This window comes from Canis lupus, chromosome 15 (genome assembly GCF_048164855.1).
Source record: "Canis lupus baileyi chromosome 15, mCanLup2.hap1, whole genome shotgun sequence".
Lineage (NCBI taxonomy): Eukaryota > Metazoa > Chordata > Mammalia > Carnivora > Canidae > Canis > Canis lupus.
In genome coordinates, this window is record NC_132852.1 from 45,763,780 (window position 1) to 45,779,103 (window position 15,324).

Here is a 15,324-nt window from a genome sequence, read left to right on the forward strand (position 1 = left end):
TCTCCCTACATGGAGCCTGCTTCTCCCTCTGCTTGTGTCTCTGCCTCTCTCTGCCTCCCTTCTTCCCTCCCTCCCTCCCTCTCTCTCTCTCTCTCTGTCTCATGAATAAATAAATAATATTTAAAAAAATATATGTCAACCTTTGTAAGAGAAAGAATTGCTTTTTTAGTGGGTAATTTTTAAATTTGTACTGCAGTTCCTAGATTTATGTGAAGTGTGTCTCCTCAGATACCCAGGTGGAGGGGGTATGTGAGCACAGCAAAGCCCGTGGTACCCAGAGAGAAAGTCCCTGTTCTTACTTCTTCTGGCAGCCGGATCAGAGCTGGCCAGCTTCAGGGAAGAGTTACATAAGATGTATGCTGGTAGGGGACTACTGTACTGCCCCTTCTTTCACATTTATGCCAATCAATTCAGCCTAAGATTAATAAATGTAAATTTCAGAGAGTGGGGATAAGCTCAGAGAAGATTATGTTCCGAATTTCTTAGTTGGTTTAACAGAAAATACCATTCCATTGTAGAAATTAGCTAGCACCTCTCTTCAGCATTGATTTTTTTTTTTCTGACTTTATTATGGCTAGAGAGGAGTGTCCAAGAAAGTTCAGGAGCAGAATTCTCTCTAGAGATACAGCCTTGTTGAGAAGGCCTGGGGAGGGATTCCTGACACTGCCCTGCCCCCGTTAGCCAGCACCTTAGTATTTGGCATCTGCTTCTGCTGCACATGACCCCTCACGCTCCCCCAGAGACCCCCCCTCACCCCCACCCCCACCCTGGCACAGGCCTGTGACACCCTTCTACTTGGCTTCCTGCCCTGAGAAGAGCTGCTCTTCCTACTTCTCTTCCCTTTTCCTGTGCAGGAATCCGCCCCTCCAATGATGCAGTCTCCGGTGAAAGAGATGCCTTCCAAAGCCTTTCACCAGTACAGCAACAACATCTCCACTCTTGATGTGCACTGCCTCCCGCAGCTTCAGGAGGAAGTGTCTCCCCCGGCATCACCCCCCATCACATTCCCTCCGGCGTTTGAAGCAGCCAAAGTAGAGGCAAAGCCAGATGAGCTCAAGGTAACAGTCAAGTTAAAGCCTCGGCTCAGAACTGTCCACGGCGGGTTTGAAGATTGTAGGCCGATCAATAAAAAGTGGAGAGGGATGAAGTGGAAAAAGTGGAGCATTCACATCGTAATCCCCAAGGGGAGTTTCAAACCCCCGTGTGAGGATGAAATAGATGAGTTTCTGAAGAAGTTGGGCACTTCCCTTAAACCTGACCCTGTGCCTAAAGACTACCGGAAGTGTTGTTTTTGTCACGAGGAAGGTGATGGATTGACAGACGGGCCAGCGAGACTGCTCAACCTTGACTTAGACCTGTGGGTCCACTTGAATTGTGCGCTGTGGTCCACGGAGGTCTATGAGACCCAGGCTGGGGCCCTGATAAACGTGGAGCTGGCGCTAAGGAGGGGTCTGCAGATGAAATGTGTCTTCTGCCATAAAATGGGTGCCACCAGCGGATGTCACCGATTTCGGTGTACCAACATCTATCACTTTACTTGCGCCATTAAAGCACAATGCATGTTTTTTAAGGATAAAACTATGCTTTGTCCCATGCACAAACCAAAGGGGATTCATGAGCAGGAATTAAGTTACTTTGCAGTCTTCAGGCGGGTCTATGTTCAACGTGATGAGGTGCGACAAATCGCCAGCATCGTGCAGCGTGGGGAGCGTGACCACACCTTCCGTGTTGGAAGCCTCATCTTCCATACGATTGGTCAGCTGCTGCCACAGCAGATGCAAGCGTTCCATTCCCCTAAAGCACTCTTTCCTGTTGGTTATGAAGCCAGCCGCTTGTACTGGAGCACCCGCTACGCCAACAGGCGCTGCCGTTACCTGTGCTCCATTGAGGAGAAAGATGGGCGCCCAGTGTTCGTGATCAGAATTGTAGAGCAAGGCCATGAAGATCTTGTCTTAAGTGATTCCTCTCCTAAAGGTAAGATCCACATGTGTGTGCGCTACACAGCACGTTATCAAATGTTTTACATCCGTATTTCCTTGTTTTCTCTTGTTTGTTTCATAATGTATGAAGACAGATACAGATTTTTCATTTACAGACACAACTCATAGCTTCTGTGTGTTACTATACCTGCTCTTTGCCTGTCATCTTCTCAGCACCTGCTAGACTTCCTCTAAATCAGAGTATGTGTTTGTCCATACATCAAACAGTGATTTGTAGATGAACATTGCCTGCTGTTTGCATTGGGTACCCTCCTAATGTCAGAAGGCAGGGACCATATGTAAAGCAGATTCTGTACATTGTCTTTTATGAGGAATTCCAGGTATTAAACAGATTTGGAGCTAGAAATTGGACATTTAATTCTGATGATAAGCTGTCATTTTATTGATGCAGAAAGTACAGGGGAATTGCTTTTTTTAAAAGTCTGGCAGTTTTAAAAAAAAAAAATGTGTGAAAATGCCCTGAAGATAATTCTAATGAAATATCAATTTAATATTTTAATTTAAATCCAAGAGGAGAGAAACTTACTTTTAGGTACTGCTAATTGGACTAAATCAGTCAAAAATGTAAAGTTATATGCCTAGTATGAAAATGAATTAAGTTCTTGTGTGAATTTGTTACATTAAGCTTTCTTTTCCACTTTCACTGTTTAATTTCCTTAACGTAACACATTCTTCTCCTCAAAATAAACTGCCATTTGATAAGTAGGTAATACCGGGCTTGTTAGATCCCCACCTCCAAGGCTTTCCTTGGAAACTGGTAAGTCTCCAAGTGGTTGGTCAGTTTTTATTTTGCTCTTGTTTTATCCTGCATCCTGTTTTCCCCTCTGTTTAGCAGAGGGCAGGTTTGTTCTAAATTGTTTTGTTTTTGTTTGTTTCGGCCGTATGTAGGCGTTTGGGATAAAATTTTGGAGCCCGTGGCATGTGTGAGGAAACAGTCTGAAATGCTCCAGCTTTTTCCGGCCTATCTAAAGGGAGAAGATCTGTTTGGGCTAACAGTGTCTGCAGTGGCACGGATCGCGGAGTCAGTGAGTGCCTCAGCGAGCTGTGGCGTCGGGATTGCCTTTCTGATTGCATTTGGTGGTTCCCAGTGTGACTGTTTTAATATGGGCTGTGACAGTCAGGATGCTGAGGAGGCGCTCTGCCCGTGCATTGGCTCCTGGCGCTCTTCGTGTCTCTCAAGGCACCTCTGATTCACCACAGTAAATGATAACATTCCCTTAGTGAGTGGCTCACAAGTTCCAGCTTCTCTTCAAGGGTGAAGACAAGGCAGACAGAAAGACAGAAACACTGTTTGGCCTTCAAGCAGTGCTGGATGGGTGGGGGGATGCTGGTGTACCTGCTCCCTGACACCCACTTTCCTGCGCGCGCGCGCCCCCCCCCCCCCCGCCCCCGTGCTGGGGACGGTCACCACAGAGCAGTTGGATTGCAGGAGGAGTACCAGGCCTTACCTGTATTTTAAGATTATAAGCAAGTTCACCAATTTGGGGAAATTGTATGATTTTAAGGCATTATTTTGAACAAGAAAAAATCATCGATAGTTGGTGGGTTTTGTTTTATTTACTTATTTATTTGGAGAAGCAGAGGACACCTCAAAAGCCACAGTTATATGTCTACTTGCTTCTTTTGGTAGAGTCCTGCCTAAATGATCTTTTAAGTCTATAGTGAAGTATGTCCACAAGAAGTATATTCTAGGAAAGGCCCTTAACATGAAGTTACTGTACAAGTAAATCTCAATTACCACCTACACTCTTGGGACATTGAATGTGATAACTTCATCTTAGTCAAATTGAAGAAGTGAGAAATCAAGACAGTAAACCATATTCAATGATTTTTAACTATATTTAATTTTTAAATTCCAAATAAAGATATAAAAATTGAAAGCACTAAGTTGTAAGTTGGATTGGAATAATCAGATCTTAAGGTCACACAGCAATGTATGTTGGTTGGCCTGTGGTGGTTCTGTGGGTTAATATTTTTCTTCAAGGAGCATTTGTCAGCGTTTACGGAGTTTCACTTTGAAAGTGAAATCTCTGTATTAATATTGAAATAAATCTGAGTGCAGGCCAATTATGTTAACATAAGTTAAAAGACCATTTTGTGCCAAGGGAATACATTGGCTAGTTATTTCCACAAAGGTTCCAGATAGGCCATCCTTTGGTCAGCGTTAGGGTCGTCCACAGTCCTCATCACATGAACTAACCTTCTGTCTGTTTCACTCCTTTGCAGCTCCCTGGGGTTGAGGCCTGTGAGAACTACACCTTTCGGTATGGCCGCAACCCTCTCATGGAACTCCCTCTTGCCGTTAACCCCACAGGCTGTGCCCGTTCTGAACCTAAAATGAGTGCCCATGTCAAGAGGTTTGTGTTAAGGTATTTTGTTTTAACTTCACATAGTACAGCCCAGGGTTTCTAGGCGTATTAGTGGTTTTTGTGCTTGATTTGTCTGCTGCTTACAAACCCTGCTGTCTCTGGCTGTGTCCGTGCCGACCACATTAGAGAACTCGCCGTGTGGCTCTGCTAGGCGGCTTTCCATGTATGTTCCTGTCAGTAAGAATTTGAATCATCTTGGCTTTGGGCATTATTCGGAGATATCTTCAGTTTTCCTTTTATTTTTTCCTGTTGACATGCCATTGTGTGCAGGCCTCACACCCTGAACAGCACCAGCACATCCAAGTCCTTTCAGAGCACAGTCACGGGGGAGCTGAACGCACCATACAGTAAGCAGTTTGTCCACTCCAAGTCCTCGCAGTACCGGAAGATGAAGACCGAGTGGAAATCCAATGTCTATCTGGCCCGGTCTCGTATCCAGGTGAGGAAATAGTCTGTCTTTGGGAAGAGGAGCAACAGGATGGGGTCTAGCCATCAGAAAGTACTGACATCCGGTAGGTGAAGAAGGATTTTGTTCAGCTGCAGGATTAAAAATCCTGTCATCTCTTGCTAGTTTGCAAACACTGGTTAGTGACCGAATATGGCTCTTTGAGCATGGATGCTTTTCTTCCTCAAATGGGACTACCTCCAGAATCTGCATCTTTGCTTCTTGATGAGGGCTCATGGGAAGCAGGTACCACTGTATTTGGCACACACTGGATTTGTGGAGAGTTCACTAGAGCTGTTTCAAATACTTCTGAAAAATACAAATGAAAATAGTTTCAAAAGATATTCCAATGTGAGGAGTTCTTTTGGAAGGAAGCCTTTTTTCATGAAAGCACTGTATTTTCTGGTGTGTAGATTGTAGAATACCTTAGAGAAAGAGCCATCTGTAGGCTAAGCATTTACTTTACATCTGTGATCCAGACTTGCTGAGCTGCAGACCTAAGGAACCCTAGGCCTATTCAGCATCTCCGCTTGGATGTCCCAGGATGGAAGTATAAAGCTCGCTTTGCCAAACCTCTCGGTCCCTAAGCCCAGTCATCCTGCCAGTGGTCCCCATCCACAAACTGTGTACCTTGGCCTCAGGATGCCCAGATCTAGAGCATCCTCGAGTTCTGTTGCCTTTCCCCCTCAGAAGAGCTCTCAAGTCCACTGTTGGGCTCTGCCTCCCTGTTTTCTCTGCCATGGCACCTCTGCGCTCCATCCACCTAGCCCCACTCACACCCAGTGTGATCCCTTACAATGAAAGTCTGATCTACATTCCGTCGCCTCTGCTCAAGGGGATTCTCGTTCCTTTGTAGGGAAGTTTTCCTTCTTGGGAAGATTGTAGGATCATCTTCTTGTTTGTGATGTTTGGATATTTTACAAAAAATGTGCCTTAGGTTCAATCATTTTCTCTCTTCCTCACTCCCCAACTCCTCCCCCCCCCCCCCCTTTTCGTCCTTCTGTCCATCCTTCTTTGATGATCTTTTCCAGCCTGGAGCATTGTGACCTTTGGTCTCAGGAATGTTTCTGTATTAATTCTTCTGTAGGTTCCTATCTGTTTCTTTCTGTTTGAACCTATAGATAAATATCAGACCTGTGAGATCTCACAGGGTGGACCCCACACCAGCAGTGGGGTCCTGGGACCTGCCTTCTGGCTTGGCCCCCACAGTGGGGCCCCCAGATGACTAGTGGGAGGACAGGAAGGAACTTCTGTCTCCACAGCCCTCCTTTTCCCCTCTATGTCTGCTTCTCTTGTCCTTGTTTTGTGATTTCTACATCTGCTAATCTTTCTTTTGTGCTTAAAAAAAAATCAACTAAGAGCTCTTTGTGCTCTTGATCTTCTTGTCTGATGCTACATTTTTAAATTACAAATACAATATCTTTCTTTTCTTTTCTGCTGTTGCATCAAGAATGGAACCTCTTCAGTTCCTGGGGAATCCAGTGGTCTGCTCTGGTGTGTCTTTCTTCTGGGCTACGTCTGTTACTTTTCCATTTTAAATGTTCCCAAATGGCTCGTTCACTCTTTTACCATTCCTGTTTCTTGACATCGGTTTTATTCCCTTACTATCATTTCAGTGATTTCTTTTTTTTTTTTTTTTTAAGATTTTATTTATTTATTCATGAGAGATAGCAGCAGAGACACAGGCAGAGGGAGGGAGAAGCAGGCTCCCTGCAGGAAGTCTGATGTGGGACTCGATCCCAGGACTCTGGGATCACGCCCTGAGGGCAGACGCTCAACCGCTGAGCCACTCAGGCATACCCATTTCAGTGATTTCTTAACCCATGAGCTCAGTGGGGTCCCTGTGACTGTCCTGATGGTGCACACACATCTGTGTACAGATGTATCAGCGAAGTCATTCCCATACACTTTTCTGCAGCATCCTTTTCTTGCAAATCCTCAGTGAATCCTCTAGGACAACTGAGGTGGCTCTGTTTGATTCTCCCTAAAGGCTCTGTGATGTTCCCTGATGTTGATGAACTGTAATTAATTAAACTGTTCCACAACTGGTGAACATTTGTTTTGTTTCATTTCCCCCAAAATACCATCAGTATCTTGTACAAATATCCCCGTGTATTGTGACAGACTCACTCCTTTGGAGAATATTCCTACATGTGAAATTACTGTGTAAAAGTATGTACTTTTCATCTTAGCAGACCTTGTTAGTTTTCTGAAAAGGCTACAGTTGCACATTTCTTCCTGCATTTAGGAGACTCTCTCTCTCCTTTTCCTATTTGTAGTGCTATTGCCCTTTTATGTTTCTGCCAGACTGATACTGCTTCCATCTCTGCAGTTTCTAACTGCTGATGAATGAACGACTTTTCATATGTGCCATATGTGCCATATGTGCCATTTGGATTTGCTCTTCTATGAATCACCTATTCATCCTTTGTCCATATTCTAAATCATAAGAACTTGTGCTAATAGATGTGCTCCCCTACCAAACACCCTTTGGTTATTAAGCTACTTATAAAAGTTTTAATTTTTATATAGTCAAATATACATAATTTTCTATGGCTTCTAGTCTTGGTTAAGACAGTAGATTTTAGGGACGCCTGGGTGGCTCAGTGGTTGAGTGTCTGCCTTTGGCTCAGGGCGTGGTCCTGGAGTCCAAGGATCAAGTCCCACATCGGTTCCCTGCATGGTGCCTGCTTCTCCTTCTGCCTGTATCTCTGCCTCTCTCTCTCTGTCTCATGAATAAATAAATAAAATCTTTAAAAAAAAAAAAAAACAGTAGATGTTATTGTATATGTAGTTTCTTGGATTTCTGTATTTCAGAAATTTTAAATGTTGAAGACTATTTTCTTCCAGTGAATAACTAGTTGAAGCACCATTTAGTTAATAACTCTCCCATATTACACTGAATTAGGACACCATATAGTAGTATGGTGATACTACTATACAACTATTACACATTAGATTTTCACCATATGCGTGGATTTACTTGGATTCTCTATTCTCCTTCATTGATCTTCTTGTCTATTCTTATACCAAACTATATTGATCTCTAGACATACTCCTTTTTTTGTGTTCTGATTCTTTCACCTCAGTTATGTCTGGAATTGAACAGATAAGTTGCATAAAACTTTTTTCCCCCAGAAGATAATTTAGTTGACACCAGAGTCTCTAAGATCAGCCCTTGGTACTATGTGCCCCACGGCGGTACTTGACAGGGGCTGTTCCCCAGGGGACTCCCCAGTTAGCACACGCTCTTCCCTGCTTGGTTACTGTGGTGGTCTTCTAGGCAGTTTGAGTTGAGAAGGCAAACGCACCCACACCTTGACAAGAAAATATCAAATATTCATGGAAATCAACCATATTTTTTTTTCAGTATGTTATTTTTCCAGAATCTGCAAGGCTAAAAACTTTTAAAGGTACACACAGTGTGTGATTTATTAGACCACTAGCATATACAGTACGAGCTGCCAAATGAGAGACCTGCTGCAGTGTTTTTAGCCAGTGCAGTGTTTTCTCTGTGGCCTTAAAACTTTAGGGGAGAAGGTTGCCTTCCTGAAGAACTTCCATTTCTTTCCAACTTTCCTGGTAATTAGAGCAGAGTAACTTAACCTGCTTCTCCTTTTGCCCTGGCTTCCAGGAACCTAGCCTAATCTGAAACATGACTGTAGTATTAATAATCCCTTATGGTTTGCCCTATTTCTGATATATTAAGTTATTGTCCTGTTACATCCTTTTAGAAATAGTAATGGGTTAAAGTAAATACCAGAAGCTATTAGCTGTTTAGTTGGTGGGGTCTCAGCATGAATTACATGGAAGATAGGATAATCCAGCGGAATGTGGCAGCCAGTCAGTGGCGCACTGCTTTGTAAATATGCCTTCAGAATTTAGAAAAGCAAGATAGTAATGGCATTACTTTTAAGTGGCAAGATTGTTTCAGATATTTTTTTTTCCTTTAAGATTTTATTTATTCATTCATAGAGACACAGGCAGAGGGAGGAGCAGGCTCCATGCAGAGAGCCCGACGCAGGACTCGATCCAGGGTCTCCAGGATCACGCCCTGGGCTGCAGGCGGCGCTAAACCGCTGCACCACCAGGGCTGCCCTCAGATATTATATTTAATTAAAAAACCAGTTCAGGTGAAATCTTCACTGTAGCTTTTGCTGTGGCCTTTGTATAAAGGGGAATCAGGTTTGTTGTCAAAGAAATTGAAGTGATTTTTGAGGAACATATACACACACTACCCCCACCCCTACCCCGTGCCATTTTTAATTTATTTCTTCTGCAGGGGCTGGGTCTATATGCTGCTAGAGACATCGAAAAGCACACCATGGTCATTGAGTACATCGGGACTATCATTCGAAACGAAGTTGCAAACAGAAAAGAGAAGCTGTATGAGTCTCAGGTAAGTGCCAGTCCCCCTCAGTCCCCATGTCATCTAAGAGCTGCATATGGGGGCCAGATCAGACTGTCTACGAGATTCAGTTTTGAACAAAAGCGACATCCAGATATTCTTGTGTTTTCCTTTTTTTTTCCATCAGCCTCACCCTATCTAGTCAGTGTTACTATTTGCATAGATACAGCTGTAGATTAGTGAGCCTTACGAGCAACCTTCCAATGTGCTGCTCTCTGTTCACACTGCGTGACCGCGGTTGTGTGATATGCACAGTGACTACAATTGGGCTGTGTTTCCATTCACTTCCAGCTAAGTGTTCCTGCTCTGAACATGCACGTGGAGGAATTTCTGACTTTTCTCTTTCAGAATCGTGGCGTGTACATGTTCCGCATGGATAATGACCATGTGATTGATGCAACACTCACCGGAGGGCCTGCCAGGTGAGACGGAGGGAATCTGGTCAAGGAAGTTGTGCCCAGTGGGTCCATGCACTAATGACAGCGTCCAGGATTGAAAATTCAGAGCAGATGAGCTTTGAAAAGAATTTTCATTTAAAATTGTGTATTCTTGTTCTACGAACGGGCAGGTAGAAATGTAACTAGGAAAGAGTTTTCCGTATGAACCGAAGGTTTTTAAAACTTCTTCCAGCTGTTTCATAATAAATTGTTTTCTGAAACGGTGGCTTACAGATATATCAACCATTCGTGTGCACCTAACTGTGTGGCTGAAGTGGTGACTTTTGAGAGAGGACACAAAATTATCATCAGCTCCAACCGGAGGATCCAGAAAGGAGAAGAGGTAAGAGTCTTGGGATCACATCTGCTCTCTCATATCCCTGCTTGTAGGTCGCTGCTTGCCAGGTAATCTTGCCCAGGCATTCTCTGGGTCTTTACTGCTAGAAAACTCTGTGTGTGAGTCCAAGGTTGCCATGCCCTCACGGCATCCTGGACATCAAGTGCCCCGTCCTCCTCATGGCAGACTTGCAAGATTCAGTACCGGCTTCCTGGTTCCCTCGTTCTGTGCTCTGTGAGCCCCACGTCCCCGCCTCACCCACGTGGCAGTTTTTTCCCGTGTCTTAGGGCTCCTGCTTTACCCCGGGGTCACAGTTTGGCAGTATCCCTCTCCTTAGAGTCTGCTTGTCATCCAGTGGATATCTGGGGAATGTCACGGGATTGTGGCCTCTGTGATGTCTGGGAACATTATGACTCATGTGAGACCACTGTGAGGCTGGGGGCGGCCAATCTGGGGGCAGCATGTGGGTCCAGATCACCTGTATTCACACTTAGGATCAATACAAGCTGACAGATTTTTCTCAACAGATTTTCAAACAGTTTGGCTCTTTTACTATTTTTTCTCTCCTTGAAAATGCTGGAAGTTGAACTTGATAATTTTGTTTCTTTGGTCTCATGGCTGCCTTTCACCTGTTAAGGTTATTACCTGTCTAGACCACATACTTGTGTTTCCCAAATCTATCTCCCACGAATGCAATTCACACACATTTTGAGATGCTCTGGGTGCCACTGAGCAGTGTGGGTCTCTGTGTAGGACCCTCCCAAGGGGCAGAGGTGGGGATGGGGCTGAGTGTCTTTATGCTGTTGGGAACCCTCCCCCCAGCCCACTTCGGAACACAGCTACGTGATGATTTCTTGTATTTTTGTGGTCATCTTTTTGGAATTTCCTTTTTTAAATCAAGAATTTACCCAAGGCCCATGGCACGTTTTGGAATATCTCAAGTAAATCAGAGAACCTATGTGGCACCAGCATGGTGCCAGCCACCAGGAGGGGCCTTGGGCAGGTGGGGACCTCTGAGCTCCTGGTCCTCCTTCCCCTTCCTGCCCATGTCCTCTTGAGTAGATCTCTTAACTTCTGCAAGCTTCTGCTTCATTTCTATGAAGTGGCGAGAATCTCCTTGAAGAACTCTGCAAGTAATAGAGAGAAGCTACCCGGTACATGGCGGTGTCTTCCCTTCCAGTGTAAAAAGTCTTTGCAGACAGGGCCTGCATAGGACATGTGGTCAGAAGGACCCTGGAGAGCGGCAGTCCTCGCCGTGGGCCAGGGGCTTAGGCTCCGGGTCGGGCCAGCTGGGCGGGCTCACCCTGCATAGACCTCTTGGAAGTGAGAGATGTCATTTGGCAGGGCAACTGGCCCCACCCCGGATGTACTGCCCCCAGCCGCAGGCTGGAGGTGGGAGCAGCCCCTCCCCAGGGCACACGGTACCCCAGGGGGCAGAGGCACCCGGCCTCCGGCCTCCCCTCCCTTGGGGACTCCAGGGGTCTGGGATCCAGGGTCAGGGCTGGGCCAGCCAGCGGCTGGCATTGAGGCTGAGGCACAGAGGCAGCGCCATCCCTCCGGGCCTCTCAGTCTGTGTCTTTGCCGCGGCAGCTCTGCTACGATTACAAGTTCGACTTTGAGGATGACCAGCACAAGATCCCGTGTCACTGCGGAGCTGTGAACTGCCGGAAGTGGATGAACTGAATGCATTCCTTGTGGCGCAGCGGGCGGCTTGTCCCTGGGAAGAAGCGATTCTACACACCATTTGAATTTTGCAGACGGAAAGAGATTTTTGTTTCCTGTTTTATGACTTTCTGAAAACTAGCTCCTGGGAGTCTGGGTCGCCCCAGCACTTCGGGCCGGAGGGCGGCCGGGACACCGGAGCAGCCCAGCACTTTTGTTTTCTTCTTCTTTCTTTCCTCCTTCTTTCTGTGGGTGGGTTTTGTTTTGTGTTGTGTTTTTGCGTCTCACTGAGGAGACACGTCGGGGCGAGGAGCCGCTGGCTGCCCGGCCCCGGAGCGGGGTCTTCCTATGAATGTACAGACAGATCACCAGCGAAAGGGAGATGGGACGTCCGAAGTGCTGGCCACGGCCTTATCTGAACAAGGGGCAGGCCCTCTGACTTAAAAGATTTTTTAAAATAAAGTAGACACCACTGAACAAGGAATGTACTGAAATGACTTCCTTAGGGATAGAGCTAAGGGGTAATAACTTGCACTAAAATACATTTAAATACTTGATTCCATGAGTCAGTTTATTGTAGTTTTTGATTTCTGTAAAATAAGAGAAACTTTTTGTATTTATTATTGAATAAGTGAATGAAGCTATTTTTAAATAAAAGTTAGAAGAAAGCCAAGCTGCTGCTGTTACCTGCAGAACTAACAGACCCTGTTACTTTGTACAAATATGTAAATATTTTGAGAAAAAAATACAGTATAAAAAATAGTATTGACCAAATGCTACCAGGCTCCGCAGCAGCTCGGGTGCTTATAAAATGTTCATAGGGATGTCACAATATAATTTTGTGTTATTAAATATGCCATTATAATTATGTAATAACCAAAATTTCAACCTAGAGCATTTGGGATTTTTTGCAAACTACGGTCTATTAGTACTTAATTGTTTTATACACCTTCTGATAGAACCGAGTGTAGGCTAAGACTACGACTTTTATAGCTGTTTTGGTAACTTAAACTAACTTTTTCATATTATATTGTTGCATCCCTACTTCTTCAGTCAGGTTTTTTTTGTGCTTACAATTTGTGATAACTGTGAATAACTGCTTAAAAATACACCCAAATGGAGGCTGAACTTTTCTTCAGCGGACGTAGTTTTGATTAGAACTTTGTTTCAAGCCACAGAGAATCATGTAAACATACCAGATCGTGTAGCAGGACTCCAACCTAATTCTAGCCTTCTATTTAACACAAAAATCTGAAAAGGAAAAAAAAAAAAAAAAAAAAAACGATGTGGTCACGCTTGCAGCTGCAGGACCCCGACAATAGGGTTTTGGAAGATGTAATTTTAAAATGTGTTTGTATGAACTGTTTGTTTACATTTCTTTAATAAAAAAACACACACACACACACTGTTTTGTGTTTGCTTGTAGAAACTTAATCAGCATTTTGAACCAGGTTAGCTTTTTATTTTGTACTTAAAATTCTGGTACTGACACTTCACAGGCTAAGTATAAATGAAGTTTTTGTGTGCACAATTCAAGTGGGCTGTAAACTGTTGGTATATCAGTGACGCAGTTCTGAACTTGTAATGTATATGGCATGATGTATTTTTATCTTACAGAATAAATCAATTGTATATATTTTTCTCTTGATAAATAGCTGTATGAAATTTGTTTCTTGAATATTTTTCTTCTCTTGTACAATATTCTGACATCCTACCAGTATTTGTCCTACCGGGTTTTTGTTTTCTGTTCTGTATAATAGTATCTAATGTTGGCAAAAATTGAATTTTTTGAAGTATACAGAGTGTTATGGGTTTTGGAATTTGTGGACACAGATTTAGAAGATCACCATTTACAAATAAAATATTTTACATCTATAAGAGTGCCTGAGTGTGTGTCTGCCCGGCCGGCGATGTGCCAAGCTGGGTTCTCTTCCTTCCCAGGTGACTGGTTTGCAGCTCGTTCCAGATGGAAAACACACTGTGTTCCCTGAAGCGGAATCAAGACGGGAACTTTGGTGTCTCCCTTGGGGTGTTTGCCAAGGCCGAATTAAAAAATATCCATGGTGCCTGTTGCCTTGTTTCAAGTCTATTTTTGTTTGTTCCATTTAGTCTTTTGGGATTTTTTTTTTTTTTTTGAGGCAGCTTTTAAATTTATTCTGTGATAGAGACTGGATTCCTAATGGTACTGAGTGTATTTAGCATGGAAGGGGATTGCAAGGAGTTAAAATAGCTCAGAGTCCCTAAAACCAGTTTTTAGCTTGTGCTTCAAGAACACCCCAAAATAAGCTTTTATACTGTGTGGTTTGTAGAAATTCTCAAAGCCCTTCTCTGACAAAAAGGTTTTTAAAATCCCCGGAAGTGGCTCCCATTTATGAAACAGCAGTCCTGGTGGGGCTGGAGGTTCGGAGGCCGGAGGCTGGAGGCTGGAGGCTTCGGGGCTGCTGCTCCTGCAGCCTCTTCTCTGACCTCCTGCTGGGTCTCCACCCGCGGGACCCGGACCCGGACCCGGACCCGGACCGGCCCCGGCCCCGCAGGGACAGAGCCCTGGTCCTCACCGAGTGGGGGCAGGCTCCCTTCTGGAGTGGGACCGACCCGCCCTGCGGCGGGGCCACCAGGTGGAGGCAGGGGGGGACCGGCCCAGGGGGGACCCACGCAGCCCCACGGTGGCCACGACGCCTCGCCCTCCCCTCGGGGCAGCCGCCTTGCAGGGGCGGGAGGGCCGACCGCCAGCGCCCCCCCGCGGGCCGGCCGGCCCCACGGAACCCCGGGCCTTGGGGGCACCCGCCGCCTTGGGGAAGAGCCTGAGAAGCCCCGGGCCTGACGTGACGGCATCGCCAGCTCGGGTCCCCCCGGGGAGTCTGGTGGACGCGGGTGGGGGCCCGGCGGGGGGCGGAGGTCCGGGGGCGGAGGCAGGTGAGCGGGGAGGGAGGCGGCCGGGACCTGGGGGCTCGTGCCCAGCGGGGCAGGGGGGCCGCGGAAGGCCCGGGCTGTCCGAGCGCGCCCTGAGCCCCGCCCCCGCCCCCGTCTCGCCCTCCCCCTCCCTCTCCCCCTCCGCCTCCGTCTCGCCCTCGGGGGCCGGCAGGGGTCGCCGGGTGTCGCGGCCCTCGGCGCCCCGCTGCGGTCCCTCCCTGCGAACGCTCTGCCCCGCGGTTCCGTCTGACAAGGGCCGTGTTCCCCCCGGAAAGCCGCCTCGGGAAGGTCTCCGCCCACGCGCTCGGCCTCCCGCGGCGGCGCCCGGACCCCGGGGCGGGGGGGGGGGGGGGGGGGGGCGCAGGGGGCCGAGGCCACCGTGCCCGAGGGTGCGGCGAGCGACGCGGGCGGCCGGGGCGGTGCAGCTCGCGGCTCCTCCGCGTGGCTCCTCCGCGCGGCCCGGGGTCACGGCCGTGGTGACGTGGGCCGTGGTGACGCGCGCCCGTGCGCCGCCGCCGTGGCCCGCCCGCAGCACCGAGGCCCCCGGTGTCCTGCCGCGCGAAGGGGACGGCGGGGGCGGGGGCGTGGGCGTGGGCGTCCCTCCCGCCCCGCCTCCCCCGAGCCCGCGGCCCGGGCCCCCGGGACACACGGACGCTTGGCACCTCCGCGTGACTCCAGCGGCTGTGAGTGTTTGAATGAAAATAGCCGCGTTAATCCCGGGGCAGGGGAAGACGGGCCCTGGCGGGTGTGTGGGGA

At 47.0% G+C, this 15,324-nt stretch overlaps 1 protein-coding gene across 22 annotated transcripts in view; it reads left to right on the top strand.

The window, feature by feature from the left end:
* KMT2C (lysine methyltransferase 2C) overlaps positions 1–13,536 on the top strand; it is a 284,203-nt gene extending 270,667 nt beyond the window's left edge. For 20 of the 22 annotated variants that reach the window (XM_072776881.1, XM_072776873.1, XM_072776878.1 and 17 more), the window contains 8 exons: positions 855–1,974; positions 2,889–3,025; positions 4,227–4,369; positions 4,640–4,808; positions 9,097–9,213; positions 9,571–9,644; positions 9,894–10,002; positions 11,587–13,536. In XM_072776881.1, the coding sequence (XP_072632982.1) occupies positions 855–1,974; positions 2,889–3,025; positions 4,227–4,369; positions 4,640–4,808; positions 9,097–9,213; positions 9,571–9,644; positions 9,894–10,002; positions 11,587–11,679 (1,962 nt within the window). In that variant the 3' untranslated portion in view covers positions 11,680–13,536. The remainder of the gene's footprint in view (positions 1–854; positions 1,975–2,888; positions 3,026–4,226; positions 4,370–4,639; positions 4,809–9,096; positions 9,214–9,570; positions 9,645–9,893; positions 10,003–11,586) is intronic. The other 2 variants (XM_072776879.1, XM_072776895.1) reach the window with 2 other exon arrangements.
* The last annotated feature ends 1,788 nt before the right edge of the window (positions 13,537–15,324 follow it).